The sequence below is a fragment of the Rhinolophus hipposideros genome, assembly GCF_964194185.1.
Source record: "Rhinolophus hipposideros genome assembly, chromosome: 9".
Taxonomy (NCBI): domain Eukaryota; kingdom Metazoa; phylum Chordata; class Mammalia; order Chiroptera; family Rhinolophidae; genus Rhinolophus; species Rhinolophus hipposideros.
In genome coordinates this window covers 66,632,390-66,656,730 of record NC_138055.1, presented here as the reverse complement: position 1 = coordinate 66,656,730, position 24,341 = coordinate 66,632,390, and the positions used below count along the sequence as shown (strand labels likewise).

The following is a 24,341-nucleotide window of genomic DNA, read 5'->3' as shown; positions in this document are numbered from 1 at the left end:
CCACACTGTTCCCCAATAAAAAAATTTTTTAAAAAAAGTCTCCAGTAAGTATTACTGACCAGACACTGGGAATCAGCTCAGCAGAAAAGATGAGATAAAGGGTGTTGCATTCCCACTTAAATTTATTGTTGCAGAAGGTTTCAAGGTGGCTGCCGTTAAATTAAGGGATGGGTTGTGGGCCAAGCACAGAGACTACTAGTAAGTAAGATACTGCTGGCTTGAGAACTGTAAAAGGAGCCCTTTGGCTGTGGTTACTTCCACATGAACTAACTTAAAGCAAATAGAGCGGAAACCCACTATGGTTTTGATGAAATTTTATCACCAATGTTGTGGACACCCCTCAGATGGAACATGTCATGCAGGGTCTCAGCTCCCGCTCCCCACACAAGAATGCAGGATATGGTGAGGCCAAAAAGGAACACTCACGGAGCCATGGATGGGGGGTTCATACCACTATGGGGCAGTCTCGCTGGCGGCTGGGTTGGAGGTACAGGAAGCAGGCTCCACACGATGCACAATCCGCCATCCGCTTCTCTGCCAGCCAACCAACCAACCAACCAACCAACCCCCTAGCGTAGCCACGGCAGTTACATTAGTGGCTAATGGCTAACCAGTAACAGCTAATGGCCACCCAGCCACAGCAAATGGCCATCTGATTACAGCTGATGGCCATCTAATAACTGAGCCAGCCCCTTTCTATGTGAGGCCGAGAGCCTGGAAACTGCTCTCTGGAACTCTGTTCCCACAGACCACTTAACCCATAATTTGGCCTGGATTTGAGACTAATAACCACACACACATAAAGAGGGTATGAAAAGGTTTATTATTCACATAATGAGACTTTCTGGGGAGAGCAGGGCAAGTCCCCAGGCAGATCCAAAAAATGACTGGACTGGCTTGACTTTTATTGTTCTTCGAGTGTGAGGCTGGGGTGAGGGTTCCTGCGTGCAGGCCAGAGCTTGCGTAAATTCGAACTTCCCACCTGGCCCAAAGAAGGAGGCCCCCAGGCTTTCTAATCAGCTCGCCCAGATATGGAGCTTAGGAGCAAAGGGAAATGCAGAGGCTTGAAAGCTGTCAGCAGTCACACATCAAAAATGGAGTTGGCCTCTTTATCACAGCCAAATGAACAATAATCCTAGCCTCTAAGAGCCTATGTTTGCTCGGTCCCTAAGGAAATCTAGGTTACAAATCTGTACCAGCAGGCAGGGGCCTGCAAAAGCGGTGATGCCCCTTACAAGTTTTAGATGTGGTTATGAATCTGATGAGCAAGAATTTCCTAGAAGTCAAGCCTGGGACCACAGAGGACGTTGGACAAGAGTTTCTCCCATTCAGCAGATTCAAGGTTTCACCAAGGACCTCATTTCCTGCCAGGGCAAGGGATCTTTGTCAGCCCTGCTCATCATGGCATGAGCTATTCATGGCTATACATCATTCTTTCCTTTTACTCTAGTATTCACGCTCCCCGTTTTCTTTTAGTAATAGAACTTTACCCTGGAGTTTTAGAACATATGTCCACCTAGCTGGATATAACATGCCCCAGCCTTCCTTGAAGCTAGGGATAGCTACGAGTATGTAGTGAGTAGTTATGAATGGATTCTGAGCAGAAGTGATGGCTGAAATCTCCTTAAATGGAAATAGCTTGCTCCCAAATCCTCTTTTTATACAGTGGATGTGCTTCTTTGAGACAGCTTTGACCATTACCCTTGGTAATGAAAGAATAAGGTAGGTGAATCCTGGGTCCCTTGATTACCTTGTGAAATGGAGATGCCCTACCTGCCCTAAACTTCTCAACTACATGTGGATAGCTATGTAAGGAAGAAATGATCTTCTGTGTTATGTGAGAGATCATTATTTTGGAGTCTTAGAGCACTTATACAAAAAAAGAGAATTAAAATATTCAGAAGTTAAGTTTCTTTACCTTTCATGATTTTTAAAATGTTATTTCCTTATTACTTTAGGTTTTATCTTTAATGACAATTACAAATAAAGTATCTCAAATTTAACTGGCTGTTATCATAGATTACATAAATATCATAGATTATTGGATTAAGATAAAATAGATAAAGTCGACTTCATTTCCCACAATGGGATACTAAGATGATGATTTTCTCTGATTCCCATTTTCATGTGACTCTGCTTCAGAATAGTTTATTGTGTTGCTAAGACAACAGGGGTGCTGCAATAGAAAACCTTGAAGTCAAGGCACTATAGCTGCTTCAAAGGATGTCACAAATAGTGTGTTCAAGGCCTTGTTCACAGTGCAACCTGTAACACTTGAATTAGAAAAAAAATCATCATATTCATCCAGCGCCCATCCACAGAAGACTATTACTCTCTCAATTACTTACATTCTAAAATTAAAAGAACAGTGGTATGTGGACTAAAAGTCACAAAATCTTCATTCCACCAATATGTATTTTTCTTGGAACTCTGAGCAAATAACTGAGGGGAGCTTGTCCTTAAATTCTAATTTGTCATTATTCTACTAAAAGCATGTTGAAGAATATTAGAAGAAAACGAAAAGAAATTAGTGTTGTCAATATACATTTCATCCAAACGAAGTTTGATTCCACCTGATAAATAAATAGGGTAGGTTTGATATTCACTGAGACCTGTGACTGATATTTGGAATTTGAATTTATAAACAAATGCAAAGAAGTCTGGTCTCCTCAATGAATTTTAAATAAAGGCACAGAAAGTTCAGCAGTGATGCGAGCTGGGTTGCGTCTCCAAGTTTGTCCAAGCAAACTAAACAACAGCCGCAATATTCTTGCTTTAATACTGGTAACATCAAGGCAAGGACAAAGAAAATCGAAACAAACTGTTTAAACAAATTTGGAATATTTTTTTCTGACCTACAAAAGAAATGAAAACAGCACTGAACTAAGCTGAAAAGTGTCCTTCACATCATGTACATTCTATTGTATGAGGGTGAAATCCATCAAAAATGACATGAACAGATGAATAAAGGAGAGCAGTGCTCTTAGAGCGAGGACAGGCCTTGTGCATAATCATTTCCTCTCTTAAGAAATAATCTGGTGAAAACTAATGGATAGTCAAAGGCAAGTGTTGCAGGATATGTGTTTCCAATCTTTGAGTGTCGCTTGCCGAAGAGTCACAGAAGTGACAGAAGACTGAGTTAACAATGCAGTAACCTTCTTCCAAGCAAGAGTCAAAAGATACTCTTTAATAATGGAAACTGGGAATTATACAGTGCCGTCAAGACTTGTATAGGATAAGAATTCTCACCTCCAAGTAAAAGTTCAGTCTCGCAGAACCAAATGAAACCCAGAAGACCTTTTTGTTTTTTGAACACGTGTTCTATGCATAAAAAAAGGAAATAGAAAAGAACACAGACCACTCTATTTTAATATTTTTAAATACCATAAATCATAATGATTTGTATACTACACTGTACAATTATATACTGTGACTTTCCAAAGAAAATGAACCTCTTATCGGATTTTCTGACACTGAGATTCCAGACTCCTAAGAGCTTCACTCTTGAGCCATCGCTACAACACACAGAATACAATCCGCGAGGTTCCAAGTCTTCCAGTTGTGCCTGCTGCTGCTGCTGCTCCCGTTGAAGGAAGAACCTCTCCGAGACCTCTCAGAGCCCCTTCCGTCTCCTGCGCCGGAAACAGGCTCTGCAGGTAGATATGTGCGGATGGAAACGGCTTCTGTGCTTTGCTTCCCACAAGCCTCCTCCCTTCTAAGAGAATTTGCGCTTCTTCATGGTTTCTGCCTTGACTGCCAGGCTCTTGGCACAGATGGTCAGGACCACAATGAGAACGCCCACCACAAATGTCACCAGAGGCCAGAGGAAGCAATGCAGGAGGACGATCTCATCATGCGTGCGATGCAGAAGCACATCATCTGGTCTGCAAGACAGTGGGAGATAGAAAAGAAAGAGTGGTCAACTGCCGGGGTGTGGCACGGAAAATTTTTTACCACCTGGACTCCTACTTGCTTTCTGGTCCAAAGGGGAGAAGCATTGACAGTCAAGACCTCATTCTGACTATAAACACTGTCCTTTGTGCTTCCAATCCATTACTGTCAGTTCTGAGGTCTCGAATCAAGTAATTGTGCAAATTTGTATATTATTTATAATGTAGTTCACATGTGGCAATGTCAAAAGTGTAGCAATCTCTTATGCTACTGTTTTCTTTCACTTTAAGTTGCTTAAGGTATTCTATTTCCCCACTCAGTCTTTAATGTTGGCTGATTAAAGTGGCTCAGATCAGTCTAAAAATTACTTATGGATTGACATTCTCAAACAAATCAAACTAGACCTCAGCACTCAACCCAAATGACCTTAATCACACACACACACACACACACACACAAAAACAGTTAAAGCCACTGTTTAAATTTAGTCGGAAAGACCTATGGTGTAGCCTTCCAGTCAATGCAGCTTCACTCCATGAAGGCTTTTATTAATGAACAGACAAATAAATGGTTGAATTTAATACATTTTCCCATGCTTCTAGGTGGGATTAGCCATCATTTTGAACCACTGACCACTTTCTTGATAAATTTTGCAAAGTCTTAGCAATATATTTCTATCTTATCAATGATGGGCTCTATTTCCAATTCCAGAATTGATCTCATTCACAGGAAATATAGCTGAGGTATGTTCCACAGCCATGATCTCTCATCTCTGGCGAGAGAGATCCTGGGAATTTAGCTTTCATACAAGAAGTTTACATTTTGCAAGCTATTTCCATTTCATCCACTGGAAGGTTCGCTCTGTTATACTAGAGCAGCACTGCTGTCTCTGGAAAAGAAAATAATGTAAAATATTTGCCCTCAACAACATCAGAGGCTTTAGAGAACAAGGGCAATGCATTTAACAGAGAAATGCTTCCTGAGGAGCTCTCACTAATCCTAGCTCTCATAATTCATGACCTGTTTTCCCCGAAAACTGACAAAGAATGTTGGGTATATCTCTTCCAACTATAATGCAGCCATCATGTGACATCAGCAAGAACAGTTTTTGCAGATTGGCTTTGAAATTACACAATCATCGCCCCTTTCTGTGCATAATATAATTTCGAATTTTGCATATAAACTGAAATTTTTATTGATATCTTATATCATATTATTTCAATTTCAATTTCAATTTCAATTAAAATTTGTACTAAGTGAATACAGCGTCATTATGACAATTAAGCAAAAATTATTTCTGCTTACAGAAGTTACTCCTTTTTCTGAATCCCTGTAGCAACACATTGTTTTCAAGACTTGTGCTATCATTAACCTGTGATATATATTAATATACATACATATCCTTGTTTCCTGTAAGGTCACTGACTTTGTCCTTGCCTGTTATTATACACATAGATGTTGTTAAATAACTCCTTGCTACTGATGAAGGGGAAACTGTCACTGTTGCAGCCTTGTTGTCCATGAAAAATTTTAAGAAACTTCAAGTTGTGAGTGTTAAGAAAGATGAGGCCTCGGTCCAAAAATTATCAGGACATAATATAGTTGTAGTTATATTTTACAGTCTTTGAAATCCCAGCCCCCTCACTTCCACAATTCTTTTCCCAGCTACGAGACTCACAGCTTCAGATACTTAAACTCAAGTGTGCAAGGGAAGGTAAAAGCTGTCTCAGGATGAATTTCCTTCCCTTTCTTCTTCCCTTCATTCCTACCTACCTTCCTTTCCCTTCCCCTTCCTTCCCCTTTTGTTTTGAGGAATTATTTTGTCTTGAGATTCTGCTCCTCCAGAATCCATTGGTACAAAGATAAACTAGATTCTTCACCAAAGTGTGAGGGTGCACAGTGTGAATGTACTTCATACCACAGAACTGTACTCTTATAAGTGGTTAAAATGGTCCGATAATAACAAAAAGGCAGGGGAACTTGCTTAGATTTGTAACACTATTTTAAGGAATTTGCATGTAACTTCCATAAGTAATGTGTTTTGCAGTTAATTTTCTAGTGAAATGCTTCAGTGAGTATCTTTTGTATTCCTCTTCTAGTCATTGTTTTCTCATATATTTTTATTTGTTAATTTATTTTTCCAGTTACAGTTGACATTCAATATTATTTTATACTAGTTTCAAGTGTACAACATAGTTAGTGGTTAGACATTTATATAATTTATGCGGTGATTCCCCCAATTAGTCTGGCACTATACATAGTTGTTGCAACATTACTGACTATATTCTCTAGTTGCTATTGGTTAAATTCTTTACACAATGTTGTACAGTTGAGATAGAAAAATAGTCACCGATGAAGGTGGTTAGAACACTTACACCTATTATCTAAAACACAATTTGAAGAACATTTACTAAAAAAGAATGTGGATAAATAGGAGAGGAAGAGAAAAAATAATAACTGGAACATGCTGGACCCAGATATTTGTTTTACTTAGAAGCTTCTTGGCATTCTACCCCCTATAAGAGAGCCCCCTTGGGACCAAACTTTATTTTAATATTTCAAATGACAAAACATCATTCACTTGAGCTAGCTATGTTGAATTTTAATCACTTCAAAAGCTTTCTTTGAGGTATTCTATAAAATATTTTATAAAATATTATATAAAAATGTTTGCATTTCTTTATAAATAATTAATGCCTGCTTTCATTTCACACAGTTCTAAGATGCCCCAGCTCCCTTCAATGGGAATGAAGGGTAGCAGAAAATGCCACTTTAGCATAAGGATTATTTTGAGCTGATGGCAATTGAAAAGAAGCATATACAAGAAAAACTCTCCACCCTCCCCTTATTTGCTTAAAAGCAGGACATAAATTTGTAAGGTGTTCGCCCTCTCCTCTCTTCCAGGAAAGACAGACGCTCATCAATGGAGGCAAATGTAGCCCGTTATCAGCCCAGAGAGGGCACCAGAGGAATCTATATTACAAATTTACTGACTAGCCCTTTCATTAGTTCCCCCATGTATTCACCTCCCTATAATATGCTGCCCTAGAAAATTAAAGTCCCTTTCTTTTGTCTTTTCATGTCTCGAAAATTTACTGCTTTTTTAAAAAGATGCTAAGTAAGCCCGAGTTCTAACCACCTCTGAGTTACGCATCACTGAACGCTTCCACATGAATGGATGATGCACATGTTCATAAACTTCTTTGCTTTTCTCTTGTTAATTGTCTTTGTCAGTCTAATTTAGCACCCCAGTCAATCAACCAAAGATGGGTGGAGGGAAAAGCTTTCCTCCCCTACAGAAAATACTTCTCTGTACAGTAATGCTTATGTTCATCATTCAGTTATAGGATTTACTGAGCTTATCTCTAAAATGATCCTTGTGACATAATTAAAGTGTGGCTCTTTCAAACTGGGCCTTTAGTGCCTTAATTGAATGCATTCCCCTGCCTCAGTTTCCTCCAATTTTATCAGGCAGCTTTCAGAGGGGTTAGCAAAAGTTATTTGCAAAGGGGTTTAGATTTAGAATCCAGTTTTTCATAATTCCATGATGGTGGGACTAAAGAGGAACTTTTAAAAAAATCACTCTTTTTGGCATTTGGCAAACTAGATAAATGGCCTGATGAGATGTGAACATGATAGAGTAAAACCAGGATGGTGATGCAGGCAATAAGCAAAACAAACAAAAAATAATGATGATTACTCTGTATCTGAGGACTTCAAAAGGTGGGGTGTGTAGAAACACTAACGGAAAGCAGTTTTTACTCCCACAGGGGTGGGTACAAACACCATAAAAACAAGAGTAAGTGCTGTGGGTCCCTTTATAAATACTTTCCTAAGGGTTGGCCTTACCCTGAGTTGAGCTCTGAAAGTATATTGGGATAACAGTAGTTAGAATTTATTAAGTGTTCACTGCCCTCCATGCTCTGGTAGGACATTTAATCTCACATGATCCTCACAATAACCCTGTGCTGGAAGAATTTTAACCTTTTTACAATCAAAGAAATGAAGGCAAAGAAAGATTAGTTTGCCCAAGATTACACAACTTAAAATAATGATACAAATAATGATTTAAAACCATATGTGTATACTTTTTAAACCTGTACTATTTACCCCTCAGCTAGCTTTTCTCAAATTCACATCACTTAGGGTGTTTGCTGAAATTCAACTTCCTGGGTTTCAAGCCCTGGTTGATTATATCAGAATTTGAGGTTGTGAGGCCCAGACATCTGCATTTTTAAGAAGCTCCTGGGTGATGCTAATACACAATAAAGTTTAAGAAGCACTGTGTAAATTCTAATAGTTTAAAAAATTTGGTGTGAAACATGAAGCTACTTAGTTGGCTATTTCTGAAATTGCCTAATTTCATTTTCATAGCCTCCACATACTTTTGTACATAAAGATGCCCTAAGATAAAACAGGAGAGTGGGAGTGGGGGGTGGGGTGGTCTTGGAGGGAAGGGTAGGGGGTGGAAATCCAGACCTTGGTGCTAGATTTTCCAAGGGGAGGGGCTTTGTTCTATTTGGCAAGATAGGATAGCAGCAGATCTAACTGTACCAGATAAAAAGACAAAGATTTGGTATACATCATCCTAAATATAAAAATATAACTCATAGATACAGATAACAGAATAGTTGGGGGGAGGGAAGCGGGGAGGGTAAATTGTGTAAAGGGGGACAAATATATGGTGAGGGAAGAAAACTAGACTTTGGGTGGTGAGCACATAATATCCCATTATACAGATATCGAATTACAGTGTTGTACATCTGAAATTTATATAATGCTATTAACCAACATTACCTCAATAAAGTTAATAAGAAAAAATTAGTAAAAAATATATTTCCTTTGACTTTGTCTCACCAAATGAGATTTCTTCCATGCCACAATGCCTGTTCTATTGGCTAATAGGGAGAGAAAATGGTGACCTCCTTTTTTAATGGGTTGGAAAACTTCTTAAACTTAACCAGTTCATATAAAAAGTTCATGAACTGCAATATAATTTACTAGTATCGTATGATGGTAACTGTACCAATCAAGACAAGGCGGTCTACTCCAAAGTACTTTCTCCAAGAGATCCTATAGGAAATGGAAATCTTTCTAGATTTATTATTACAAATACTTCTCATTTACCTGAGCAGAGAATTTTCCTTTTCATGGAGGCTATTAGAAAGTTAAAATTTGGCCTAACTCTAGCAAGACTACACAACTTTTTCTGTCCCAACCTCTCATACTTTGTCTCATTTTCTTCACATGTTTCTGATTTATTTTGTCTTGCTAAATTCTATCAACTTTAAAGCACTCGCTAAACCATTCTTTGAATAGGCATATATCAATTATCTACATTTACATATCAGGCATACAATAAACCTTGGAAACTTTTTTAGTTGTCAAGTTTTACCCATATTTCTATGAGAAATACTATGTCACTACAGGAAGTCGCTCTTATGTATTTTGATAAAATCTTATTTTAAATTCTACAAATGCTTCATCATTATCACAATCATAAAATAATTCTGCAGGCAAAATGTCAGTCCAGTATGCCAAGCCTCTGTATAGTAGCATAGCCAAATGACATAAAAATGTAGTGATTTCATCTGCCAAACCTTTAGAATAGGTGCTATCTATTCCTGTTGTAAAGCTTGTTTATTATTTATAACATGACCTACTTTTCAAAAGAACCTGAAGTAGGTAACAATAAAAACAAAAGACCTGAGTACAATAAAATCCTTAAACTGACAGTAAAGATCAAGTACAATTTAATTAGGATGGGAAAAAAATAGAAATTCCAGGCTAGGAATAGCTCCTGCCTTAAGCATCAATGGAACTCACCTCTGAATGTCCCAGCACCCACGGAAAAAGGAACAGAGATGCATTACACTGTTGCCATTTAAAAAAACAAAACAAAACAAAAAAACAGAAGCACGCCAATTCGTCAGAACATACTTTGTTGCTAGGGCTACATTCGATAAATTAGATTGTGTATATTTTTACATAAAGTAATCTGTATAACACATTTAAAAGGCCGTTAAAATAGCAGTTTTACAAACCTGGCTAATGAAATCATTTGAAGAGTTTTTACAATACTGTTTCCAAGGTCTCAGATCTCCTGAATCAGACTGAGGTTTTAAACAGCTTTCCAAGTGATGCTAATAATTACATCAGGGCATAACTGACTTAAGGCTTTCTTAGTATCAAAAATGGTTTTTGACAATAACTGAAGAGCAAATCACTCAAGACTAAAATCCCTGAGGAAACATTTTATGTTACTGGTTGAAAGGAAAGTCTTCTGTCAGGTTAATTCCTGACATGGAAGTGACAAAACGATATTTTATCATGAAAACCAAAAACCCTGGCATGTATTCATTCCTGTATAACTTTGTCTACTCAGAGCTGGGTTTCAGACAGCCTTTCAAAGTTTCCCATAAAAGTCTCAAATGTATAAACAAATATACAATTGAAATTTGACAGGTGAGAGGCGACTATGTCACAGATTTTCAGGCAGGAATTGCTGATCATTGATATCTAATCTAGAAAACTTTGATGTAGGTATTTTGATTTTCAGCAAGACTCCATGCTAATAGCTTTCTAGAAGGAACTTTAATTAAAATGCCCTTCAGGAAAACATTTGACTTGATCTATTGATCAATGATTTTTAAAAGATTTCAAGACTTTTCTACCAAAAGATATTGAAGACTGGTAACAACATTGAATCTGGTTTTGACTTAATTGAGCTATACTATTGACCGTAATTAGCCACTGTGGTTAGTTGCTGTTTGAAGCAATCATAGGGCCTTGACAAGAAAAAAGTATGCTTGTCTTCCTATGTGATCACAGGAAGGCACTTGAACAGAGAACCTAGATGCTATATCCAGTTCTGTTATAACTCTCTACTGTCCACCAGGTGAGAACACACAAGAAGATGGCCGTGTGTAATCAGGAAGAGGGTTCTCACCAGAACCCAACCACGCCGACACGCTGAGCTCAGACCTCCAGCCCTCATAACTGTGAGAAAGAAATGTTTGTTAAGGTTAAAAAAAAAAAAAAAGGAAAAAAATTCCACTATAAATTACAGTAGGAATACAGGAACCAGAATAGAGATCCTTTGCAGTGTTGTTTTTTTGGTTATTTTTGTTTTTTGTTGTTTTGTGATTGGCTCTATCATGAGCCTATTTTTGCCCACTCCAGTTCAGCAATGATATTGTGATTAACTAAGGGCTTTTAAAAGCTTGGGAGGAATTTTATCAAGATCATGGCTCTGTTCTATAGATGATTCCTATGTATGGATGAAAGGCTGATTATAGATCTATAAATGTTATAAACATCCTTACATTTTCTTAACTATTTTCTCCAATTAGGTGAACTTAGAGTAGTAATGTTCAACTGTATGAAAGTTCTTCCTCAAGCTTGCCTACTCTTCATGCATATTCAGGAAATTGAATCAAGGCCCAAACCTGTAGTTTCTGGAGAGAAAAATGTGCATTCAGCCTTGGCAGCATATATAACAAACTGGCAGGTGCTTTATTTTTGACCAATAAAGTGTTGAATTAAGTATAAATTGGAAAGATTATATTTTAAGTTCACACTAATGAAAAATCTTAAGTAGCCTGGCAAGTGTAGGACAGTATTTCAGATCATGAGCTTGAGTTAGACAAACCTGGGTTTGAAAAGGGGCTTGGCAACTTGCTAACTAAGAAAAAGAATTAATCCCTCTGAGTCTTAACTTTTTCATCTGTAAAATGGGGATAATAACATCTACCTTACAGGGTTATCCTGAGGAGTAAGTGAAATAATGTATGCCAGGTGCTTAGGCAGATGGTTGCCGAATAGTGAGTATTCAATACCCAATAAGGGGTGGTAATAATAATGGTGATCATGATAAATTTGGGGCTCACAACTCACACAATGACTTTTAAATGTTGGCAATAACATATATTTTCCAAATATCTTCTTCAATCTAAGACTGTCCCGCTAAAGTCACAGGAAATTCCTTTGATCAAATTAAAATTTTGGCATTGCTCCTTGCCCTCTTGTGCCCCTCGTAGTCAGCTTTCCAAGTCCTGTAGGCTTAAAGGTAGCGGTATTAAGAAACAAAATAGATTTAACAAGCAAATGATTACTTTCCATTTTAATATATGCATCTCAGATGGAGATAAGCAAGAAAACAATTTCTTTAACACCAGTCCCTGGATTAGGAACAAAGAAGTTATCCCTAATTTCATCCCCAAAGCCATCACTTAACAACAAATTATGGTGTTTGGGTTAAGCAATGTTTTCCTACTGATTAAGATGGGTGTCCTTAACAGTTGCAGCCCAGACAAGTAATTTTCTCACCCCAGATCTAAAGCAGAGGCCTAGGGAAACCATTGTAGCTCTATGTTCCCGATGTATAAACTTCTTTTAAGGTTTTATTCACACTGTGTGGTAATTACTCTTTATACATCTGCCTGTTTTCCCAACTTGATTCTAAGAACCCTGAGATCAGGGATCTCATCTTATTCTTCCCACCATAAATAAATAAATAAATAAATAAATAAATAAATAAATATCAAGATGGATCAAAAACTTAATTGTAAAAAACAAACCATGAATGCTGTAGAATACCTGAATTTAAAAAAATAACCTTAAAATGAGGAAAAAAATGTGTTTCTAACACGATTTTTGGGTGTATGTCCCAAATATTGTTAGACTTACTTACACTAAGATATTATTCATTGTTTATTAAAAATTTAAATTTAACTGGTGTCTTTTATTTTAATTTGCTAAATTTGACAACCCTAATTTCTAAGTGAGACATGAGATGTAGAAACTATTAAGAAAAGATGGATGATCTAATTATAGAAATGTAAACATTTTTGTATAGTCAAAAAACCTCCACAAATCCCAAACAAGAAAAAAAAGGAATTCCACACCACTAAATCAATATTACAAGGAATGTTAGGGGGACTTCTTTAAGATAGAAAAAAAAGATAAAAAATATGAATAATAAAATGGCAATAACCACATATTTATCAACAACTACTTTCAATGTAAATGGATTAAATGCTTTGATCAAAAATATGGGGTGGCTGAATGGATAAGAAGACAAAACCCTCACCCATGCTGCCTACCAGAGACTCACTTCAGATTGAAAGACACACACAGACGGAAAGTAACGGGATGGAAGAGCATATTTCATGAAAATGGAAAAAAAAATGCTAGGGTAGCAATACTTATATCAGACAAAATAGACTTTAAAATAAAGGCTATAACAATCCTACTTCTGGGTATTTATCTGAAGAAACCCAAAACACTAATTTGAAAAGACATACGCATCCACATGTTTGTTGCAGCGTTATTTACAATAGGCAAGATATGGAAGCAACCTAAGTGTCCATCAACAGACAAATGGATAAACAAGAGGTGGTATGTATATACAATGGAATATTACTGAGCCATAAAAAGAATGAAATATTGCCATCTGCAACAACATCGATGGACCTAGAGGGTGTTATGCTAAGTGAAATAAGACAGAGAAAGACAAATACCATGTGATTTCACTTATAAGTGGAATCTAAAAAACAAACACAACATAAATGAACTCATAGATACAGAGAACATTTTGATGGTTGCCAGATGGGAGGGAGGGGCTGGAGGGATGGGTGAAAAAGAGAAAGGGATTAAGATGTGCAAATTGCCAGTTATAAAAATAGTCATAGGGATGTAATGTACAGCATAAGGAATATAATCAATAATATTGTAATAACTATGTATGGTGTCAGATGGGTACTTATCACTGTGATCACTTCTTAAGTTATACAAATGTCGAATCTCTGTGGTGTACACCTGAAACTAATATAATATTTTATGCCAACTATAAAGTAAAAAGATACTTAAAAATAAATAACAGCAGTGGGATGTGGTAAAAAAAAAAAAAAACACCGCACTGACCTCAAATTTTTAATTTCTTATAGTAAATAAAATTCCACAAAGCAAAAATAAAAACTCCATAGGCAAAAATAACAACATATTGCTAATATTTACATGAAAAAATGCTGAATTCCATTCATTAATGAAAGAAAAGCAAATTAAAAACAAGATACCATTTTTTACCTATAAATAACACTCAGTTCTGAAGTGTATGCGGGAAAATAAAACTTTTATGTAAGTTAAGTACAACTTTTTTTGAATGGTTGTTAGTATCTATTAAAATTTCAGATGTATATAACTTTTGATTCAGCAATTATACTTCCATGAATTTACTCTTCAGATATTTTTTTTTTTTAAGGCAACGGGCAAATTTTTTCTCTTCAAGATTTTAAAAATTAAAATAGGGGCATAATTTAGGATATTACCTTTCAGAATCTACAGCTCTCTATTCACTGTAGCAATCATTTCTTTTACTCGAAAACTTCACCTCTACATCTTGTTTTCATGTTTTCAGTTATCCTGCCAATTTACATAGATGGATTACTGTTAAAGCTGCTATGAATATATTTACTTCAAAATATTATTCACACAGTAAATGACAGAAATCTGTTGTCCCACAGTATTTCAGATATATAAACCCACATTATGGTCAAACACTGTACTATGTATGAAGTTTCCAAGAAACCTTCACCAGACTCAACTGCAATGATCCCAAAAGAGAAGAGTCACCTAAAGAGAAGAACGAGGCTCGACTGGGAGTTCTTCAGAAAAAATGAGGTTTTTAAAGGACCTTTAAAAAAAAGATGGAAGGGAGGGGGAAGGTCCAAGGATGAATAAACAATGACATAAACCTATAAGAACACCATCAGGAAGGCAACGCCCAGAATAAGATGAGCTGATGAAACATGCTGCAGACAATGAAAAGGGCTGTTAAAGCTATATTCAAAGGAAGAATCAGAACAAAACGGACAGGCTACCCAACTGCTTAGGACAAATGACTCAGTGTTAATAGAGAGAACCTGGAACCACAAAACTCACTTTTCTCATTTCTCCAAGGAGGAAAATACTATTCAGATTGGAAATGATGGCCCAAACCAGGATAACTGAAACCCAGGACAGGCAAGAAGACAATAAGAGATGGCACTTCTGAGACATTTCTTTTGCTGGCTAAGGAAAATCCTCTGGCAAAGGTATTCCTAATTCCACAACAGGAATTATTTTACTCTTTTCCTTTTCTCATTAAAGTAAAAAGAACTATTACCTTATGAAATGTTCATGTCATCATGGGTGCTTTCCCAATACAATGAGGCCCTCAGATATAGACTCATAGACCCCCAGATACAGACTCCCTCTTAGGAGGCAGCTGTGGGTCCCCAGAAAGAGCACAGGCTTTTGATTTTCTTAGGGATGGGGTGAAAGTTCTGACTCTCCACTTACTTTAGGCAGGCCATTTATCTCACCAAGCCTCAGTTAACTCATTTGTACAACGGGAAATAAAACCCTTATTAGGAAGATCAAATGAGGGTATTTATGTGGAAAATATTTTTCTACAAAACCAAATACGGCATAGACAGCCTTGAATCTAGTCCATATCCAAGTTCCCCAATGTTAGAGAAATATATTCATCAACCCATAGAACATAAATCTTTTAAAATTTGCGGCATTGTCAAAGCCAGAATTAAACAAAAGCAAAGTCAAAGTCAATTCCACTTGGAACTATCTACAAATTACCACCTGTATGTTTTCTATGCAGCGGTAACAAATTTAGTGGCTTAAAACAACACAAATCTATTCTCTCATAGTTCTAGAGGTCAGAAGTCTGGAATTTGATTCACTAGGGCTAAAAGGAAGGTGTCAGCAGGGCTGCATTCCTTCTAGAGGCTCCAGGGGATAATCTGTTTTCTTGTCTTTTCCAGTTCCGAGAGGTTGCCCGCATTCCTTTGTTCATGGCCCGTTGGCATCACTGCAACCTTTTGGGGCCATCATCACATTCCCTACCCTTCCTCTGATCTCCTGTCTCCCTCTTATAAAGACCGTGTAATTACATTCAGGGCCTATCCAGATAATCCAGTATAAACCTTCCATCTCAAGATCCTTTACTTAATCACAGCTACAGAGTCTCTTTTACCGTATATGGGAATAGAGGTAACAAGGTAGGGTAACATAAATCTATGAGGATTAGTAGATTTTTAGACATCTTTGGGGGCTATTATTTAGACAACCACACTACCGTAACTATCCTATATTATAACCTGTTCCTTATTAATAAAAGTATTTTTATCCCTTTCCCCAATTAGTCATTCAGAATTAAATCAACAGAAGCATCTTTAAAAAAGAAAAAAGAAAAAAAAAACAGAGAATAAACTCTTTTCTATTACCCCAACCTGAGTTCTAAAAAGTATTTATTTTTGTCATCCTTTTTTTCACGTTTGCCCTTTTATTACAAAAGTACTTACAAACAAAATCCACCTGCCTGAAGATATAATGCAACACTTCTCTTTCCTTCATCTACATCTTCCTATTTTGTGCGTGGGCCTAGTTAGAGCTCCACAACTTCCTTCCCTACCTACTGTTCCTAATCACTTCATTAGCGGAGCTTCCCGAATGGGAATACAGTCCTCCACTCTAATCCTCCCTCAGGAATTGCCCTCTTATTTCCTATAGGATTTCCTTTCTGTCTCAGCAATACGTCTCTGCCACCTCCTTCTCAACTTTATTCTTCATCAAGTGTTTCCAAAGCTTCTTAATTCTTCCATACTCAGACCGTCCACGAGTAATTTTTCATAGTCATTCTCCATATTAATTTTAACCACAATGCTATGCCATATCACGAACTTTGCTTCCATTAACTATTCTTCAAACTTTTTTCAATTCTAAATTTAAAAATTGAGACAGAATTTCTACACAGGGAAATTCAGAGGCAGTAAGTGTACAGTTTGGTCAGCTCTTCCTATCATTTTAATACTGTTGATTTCGGATCATTTTACTTCTATTTTGTATTTTTAAAAGTTTTACAATTTCTATCCAACGCATTCTCTTATTTAACAACCTGAATTCTTCCCTTATTAGGAAGAATTATTTTGCAATTATTTTTCTCATAGAGATCAATACTGTATTATTAAATCAGATTTTAGTCTGACTTGGGTATGTTTAAGGGTGGGACCATTATGTTCCTAAAAGAAATCTCTCAGAACCCATTTCCCATCAATGGAATGACACCTATTCCTGGAGAAACATCCTCAGAAAATGGAAATGTTGACTTATGATGTAATGCTTGAGATACCCTTCTGTCTTTCAATTCCATATTTAGAGGAATTAATTCTTAAACATCAAAAGGTGCTTGTTGCCACCTAACATGTCTGAGAACACACTGATACAAATGAGTCTCCCAAAACTGGGAGGGACTGAAAACAACAGTACTGATTACACCAGGAGACCCCAGGATTCTGCTCATTGATTAAGACAAAACAACAGGGCCCTTTATTTACTTTGTGAAGCAAAATACCAAAGGGGAAAGAGATGTTCTCCTTATAGAAAAGGCTGCAAACACTGAAAGGATAATCATTGTGCAAAATTATGTGCCTTTTTCTTCAAAACATCTTCAAAAACAGGGTAGAGGCTCCCCTTTGAAATCAAATGATATGCAAAGGCTTAAAACTGAGCCAGCGTCTTCTAGGCCCTTTTAATACCCTGATTCTGAGATCCTAGTGTTCAAACCTGCTCCATTGTTTTAGGTGAAGGAAGTCATAGATTGCACCCAGCATAGTAACTGCACACACACAAAAAGACTCTTTTAAAAGAAGACTTTAACAACCACATTTTATATCATTTCCCTAAGCTGAGTCATGTTCTCAGCCCTCACTGCAGGCAAAGGGGATGCCGAAACTAGCAGGAGATAGAATCACAGATCACACACTTGCAATGTGGGTGTGAGAAACCGTTTCCAGGGAGAAAATGCCAAACATATTGATGCACCGAAAATATGCATATAAGCAGGGATTCCATTGGGTGTTGGTAAAACTGGAAAGAGCTTCAGAATTTGGTTCTCAAGGAAATGAGGCGGGTAAGGAATCCCCCCCAAATGTCAATGTATCTTCTAACCATCTGAAGAATACTGGGCATATTGTGTGCAGATGAAAAGTGGCATTTTAAAAGGAGGTTGAGACACATTTTCCCCACAATTTTTGATATAAAGTCAAGATGGCAGAGGCTGCTTAACTAGTAAAATAGAAGTGGGGGCAGGGCAACAAAGGCTCATTCATCCACCCACGGCTCCAATGCAAATGCCCCAACTAAGAACAACAGTCCAGAGGGTCTGCCCAACTCCACAAAGCCTGCATTTTTTCCCAGTGATTCTCACACCTAAAAGAGCATCACTCTGTGCTAAGCTCGAAGTGAGAGCTCAGTAAATGTTAGTGGAATAAGAAGGGAATGAAAATCCAGTGCCACCGTTTCAGTGAAGCAAATGTTGCAGTTGGGGAGGGGAGCAGGACCGTAGACTTCATGGGAATTATTTCAAAGTCTACTTATATTTGTTTGAAATTGCAAATATCATAGCATTTGCATAAATAGTCATGTGTATTTGCTTGTGTTTTTATAGACTGTGCCAACTATTTTCAGATAATTTCCAAGAGAAAATGATCATGTGTACTATTATTTTTTTGTCATTACAAAATTTATTTTCTTCCTGCTTAGTTATTTTAAAACCTATCTCTAGCCTATCCAACCAACCCACACGCACATAACTACTGTCTCTCGGGGTTCCTGTTCCTTCAACTCACCTGCCCTATACCTGCTTAGGTGCTTTCCCCTACTTGAGATGCCTTCCAACACTGCTGCTCCTATAATAGGCCACTGTTTCAGACCTAGCATGCTAGGAAATGCCGCCAGCACCTAGTTAAGCCAAAAACAAATGAGCCCAAGCAGGTGAACAGACCTTCTATTTTTTCCAAACCTCTGAAAAAGATCTTGTAACTCATTCCACATTAATTCATTTCACAACTTATTCTCAGGAAATCACCATTAATGTCCAATAGGTTAAGTTCAATTCCCTATAATTAGATTCTCAAGGAAGGAAAATCAGCCAGTTGACACAATTTAGTATTTTCTTTTCTATACCTCTTGTGTCAGTATTGCTCTATTATTTTGGCAACAATGAAGAAACGATCGGAAAAATGAATACTGGGTAGGGGAAAAATGAATCACATATCTTTTTTATTATCATGAAAGCTTGAAGGAAACATACAGAAAGGGCTACCTCCTGTTATACTATTGTCATTCTAGAAGTTTCCCAATTGTTAAAACCCCATTTCATTAAAATGTTTTATGTACCAAAGAGTTATTTTTTAAATTAAATAATTAGCAAAGTATACATACTTCACTGCTGCATGTAGGAAGGTAGAAATAGGCTAGCATTTATATCCAGGCTAGCAATGCATCATGCATCCTAACCCCTAAATTATGTTATAAAGACTACATGAATAATAGTTTTATATTCAGCTTTGTTGGAGTCTGTTAAGCAGTTATTTCTTTTGGTATAAAGTGCATTGAACAGATATTAAAATACTCCTGCACAGTAAAATTAGCTAACTTAATTGTGAAGCTCTTTTCCTAACTGATAAATTGCTTAGAAATATATGTTTGGAGAACAGAAGTTTTATAGAGAAATATGCATAACAAAGTGATTACTTATGATACAATAATAGAATTTTAAAAACTTGAGCAATTAAAAAGACTGTATCAGTCCATCTTAAAGTTTCTCTTGGATGTATAGGTAACTTAACTTTACTTTGGTAGCATGTAATACTCAAAATTCAAGAAAATACATGTAAATAGTTACCAGATTGTTGGACTTTATAAACATGAGAGTTTGAAAATTGTAGTCATGGGTATTCCTAGTGAAATTTGCTTTATTTACCTCTGCCATGAGACTAATGTTAATGTCCCAGATCGCGGCCACTGCTTTAGCAGGTAGCACAGCTGTGGAGGACCCAAGATAGACATGTACTACACGCAGGAAATAAACTCTCATTATTGTGAACTATTGAGATTTTCAGGTTCCCACAGCACAGTTTAGCCTAAACTCACCAAAATGCACAGGTATATACTGTGGATCGTACAATTTCAATAAGTAAATAGTCACGATGGTCAAAATTAGTCTTCTTAATCTAAAGCACAGAAACAGATTGCAGATACACATTTGAGAATTTCAAAAGACTTTCTTGAAACCCACCTCTCTTCCTTTCAGCCATTCAACAACATCTGCAGAATACCTACAATGAGGTAGACACTAGGGCTATACTGGTCTGTAGGCTTTCACTAACCAGCTGTCAGCTTTGGGGCACAAATACTATCTGCTCCCGTCTGTATTCGCATTACCCAGCACAACGCCAGGCACGTGCTCTAGGTGCTCTGTAAATGTTTGTTGTTGTTTATTGTTGAAATATATTTCAAAATGCAATGGGCATTTGTACTAAGTAAAGAGGCAATAAAAGAAGGAGTGAGTGATCCAAGATGGCAGAGTAGATAAAACACTGTGCCTGCCTCATCCCATGAACACATCAAAATTACAACTAAATTATAGAGCAATCAACCTTGAGAACCATCTGAAGTCTAGCTGAACAGAAGTTTTATAACTAAGGATATAAAGAAGAAGCCACATCGAGACTGGTAGGCAGGGAGGAGACACAAAATGGTCTGGCCCCAAACCTTTCTGTGACAATTCAAATTCAGGAGAGATATCTGTGCCACAGTGGTTCCCCACAGAGCAGTAAGGGACCCCAGCCCCATGTGGAGCTCCCCAGCCCAGAATACTGGTGCTGGGATGAGAAGCTCCCACATCTGGCTGTGAAAAACAGTGGGAATTCCAACTGTCTAGGTGAAACAGAAGGCTGCAGAAAACCCAGATGTACCCTAAAAGGGTCTGCGCACAGACTCACTTGCTTAGACACACTAACCCTGGGCTACGGTGGAGGGACAGTGATTTGGGGGGTGTCGAAGACATACCAGGATAGAATGAGTTGTGTGGCTCCAGGACGAGGACTGGAGGGACAGTTGCCATTTCCCTGCGTGAGTTGCTACTCCCATGTAGCCGGCAGGCAGGCACCATCTTTCCTGTGTTGAATCCTCCCCCACAGGCCAAATATGAATTTGAGTTGGTCCGGTGAGCTCCACTGGCTCCACCCTGGTGACTCACTGAGACCCCACCACATCGAACTCCGAACCACACCAAGCTTTATCAGCAGCTGCACCTTACAAAAACCGGCAGCTAGCAGCAGGCCTCCGGGTATCCTGGCTTTCTGTGGAACTACCCCAGGCCTGGTACTGGTGGTAGCCATCCTCGGTTCACAGCGTGGCCTCTGCCACATGCCTCCAGGTCCAGCACAGGCAGCAACCAACCATGGATTGCTTAGTAGCTCCTACCAGTTAGTCCCTGGCCCTGAACCCCTCCCAAGAGGCCCCAGAACCGACATACTTGGAGGTTGGCTTCAGACCACAGCTGAGCACTGTTCAATTAGCCCCACAAGTGGCACACACAAAGGGCGGTCTTAACAGGTTCCAGAGTCCTCTCAGGTGAATCCCGTTGCATGGGGTAAGTCCCCTGCACAGCAGTCTGTACGTTGTGGATGTGGTCAAACGCCACAGCCAGTCGGTCTGAGGATCAATCCCACCCACTGATGTGCCAAGAGCAACCAAGGCTCAACTCTAACAGAAGGGCTCACAGAACCCACAGAAGAGACACTCCTGGAGCACACAGAGCAGGTGAGCAGGGAGACTGTGCCATTGGGCTCCATTAGGGCACCTACTACATAAAGCCACCTGGCAAGACTGGGAGAAATAGCCGATCTACCTAATACATAGAAACGAGCAGAGAGGCAGCCAAAATGAGGAAACAAAGAAATACATCCAAAATGAAAGAACAGGAGAAAACTCCAGAAAAAGAACTAAACAAAATGGAGGTAAGCAACCTACCAGAGACAGAGTTCAAAACAATATTTATAAGGAACAAATGTTATAAGAAACTTAGTGAGAACATCAACAAAGAGATTTCAAGCATAAAAAAGGAAATAAAAACCATAAAAAAGAACCAGTCAGAAGTGAAGAACACAGTAACTGAAATGAAGAATGCACTAGAAGGAATCACCAGCAGACTAGATGAAGCAGAGGATCAAATCAGCAATTTGGAAGACACCTTAGCAGAAAACACACCACCAGAACAGCAAAAAGAAAACAGAATTTTTTTGAAAAAATGAGGGCAGTTTAAGAGACTTCTGAGCAACATCAAGCATAACATTTACATCATAGGGGTACCAGAGGGAGACAAGAGAAGGCAAGAGATTGAGAAGCTATTTGAAGAAATAATGACTGAAAACTTCCCTAACCTGGTAAAGGAAATAGACACAAGCCCAGGAAGCACAGAGAGTCCCAAACAAGATGAACCCAAACGGGCCCACACCAGGACACATTATAATTAAATGGCAAAGGTTAAAGACAAAAAGAGAATCCTAAAAGCAGCAAGAGAAAGGCAACTAGTAACTTACAAAGAAGCTCCCATAAGACTGTCAGCTGATTTCTCAACAGGAACTTTGAAGGGCAGAAGGGATTTGCAGAAAATTTTCAAAGGGATGAAAAGCAAGGATCTACAACCAAGACTACTTTACTCAGCAAGGCTATCGTTTAAAATTGAAGGACAGATAAAGAGCTTCCCAGACAAGAAAAAGCTAAAGGAGTTCATCACCACCAAAGCAGTATTACAAGGACTTCTTTAAGACAGAAAAAAAAAAAAAATGAAAACCATGAATGATAAAATGACAATGCTTACATATCTATCAACAATTACTTTCCAGGTAAATGGATTAAATGCTCCAATCAAAAACATAGGGCTGAATGGATAAGAAAACAAACCCTTACATACACTGCCTACAAGAGACTCACTTAAGACTGAAGACACACACAGGCTGAAAGTAAAGGGATGGAAAAAGCTATTTTATAAAAATGGAAATGAAAAAACAGAAAGCTGGGGTAGCAATACTTATACCAGACAAAATATACCTTAAAATATAGGTTATAAAAAGAGACAAAGAAGAACCCAGCAATCCCACTTCTGGGTATTTATCTAAAGAAATCCAAAACGCTACTTGGAGGGGACATGTGTATCCATATGTCCATTGCAGCATTGTTTACAGTGGCCAAGGTATGGAGGCAGCCTGGGTGTCTGTCAATGTAAGAAAGGATAAAGAGGAGGTGGTACACATATACAGTGGAATATTGCTTGGCCATGGAAGGGGATGAGTTTTCGTCATCTGTGGCGGCATGGATAGACCTGGAATGAATTGTGCTGAGTGGAGTGTGTCAGACAGAGAAAGACAGATGCAATGTGATTTCTCTTATATGTGGAATCTAAGAACAGAATTCACAAACAAAACAGAAACAAATTCATAGATACAGAGAATATTTTGATGATTGCCAGATGGGAGGGTGGTTGAGGGTGTGGGTGAAAAAGGAGAAGGGATTAAGGAGTACAAATTGGTTGTTACAAAGTAGTTATGGGGATGTAGGGTGTAGGTAGCATAAGGGATATAGTCAATAATATTGTAATAGCTATGTATGGTGTCAGATGGGTACTAGATTTATCAGGATTATAGATGGGAGGAGGGTTGGGGGAGAGTGAAAACTGTGAAAAGATTAAGAAGTACAAATTGGTAGTTAAAAAATAATCTTGGGGATATAAAGTAAAGCATAGGGAATGTAGTCAATGATATGGTAATAACTATGTACAGTGCCAGGTGGGTACTAGACTAGTCAAGGGGATCACTTGTTAAATTATAATACACCTGAATTATAATACACCTTTACACCTGAAATGAATATAAAACAATATTGAATGTCGTCTGTAATTGAAAATTTTTTAAAGGGGACAAAAAGGTGAAGGGGGATAAGAGGTTCAAATTTCCAGGTGTAAAACAAATAAGTCATGGGGATGTAATGTACAGCATAGGAAACATATAGTCAATGATATTGTGACAGCACGGTACAGTGTCAGATACTTGTTAGACTTATCATGGGGATCACTTCTTTAGGTATATAAATGTTACACAACTATGGTGTACCCCTGAAACTGATATAATGTTGGATGTTAGCTACATGTTTAAACAAAAATCTTAAAACAAAAACAGAAGGAGGGCTTACATGTTCCTGGGAAAACAAAGAGGAGACATCTTTGGGTCAGACATGACAGAAGAATGGGAATTTAGAGTCCAAGTTTCTTAGGAGAAGACACAGCACGTGCAGAGGCACAGTGGTTGGTCTGGCATTTCAGATGGTTTTCCCACTGATGTTACACTGAAGGAATGCTACAGTAGCAATCACTTTGACCAGATTCAGTAGAGTCCCTTATGTTACCCTACCCCAGTACGGACTGGACTTATGTCCGATGCCAGCAGCAGTACAGCAGAGCACTTAAGAGCATGGACTCCGAAGGCTGAGTGCACAGGTTTGAATCCTGCTTCTGTTACTTTCCAGCTGTGTGGTTTGGGCAAGTTGCTTAA

At 38.0% G+C, this 24,341-nt stretch overlaps 1 protein-coding gene across 1 annotated transcript in view; it reads right to left on the bottom strand.

Moving 5' to 3' along the window:
* Window positions 1–804: 804 nt before the first annotated feature.
* Window positions 805–24,341, bottom strand: part of KCNMB4 (potassium calcium-activated channel subfamily M regulatory beta subunit 4) — a 56,799-nt gene continuing 33,262 nt past the window's right edge. Inside the window, exon 3 of the mRNA XM_081060977.1 lies at window positions 805–3,884. Within this exon, the coding sequence (XP_080917103.1) occupies window positions 3,716–3,884 (169 nt within the window). The 3' untranslated portion in view covers window positions 805–3,715. The remainder of the gene's footprint in view (window positions 3,885–24,341) is intronic.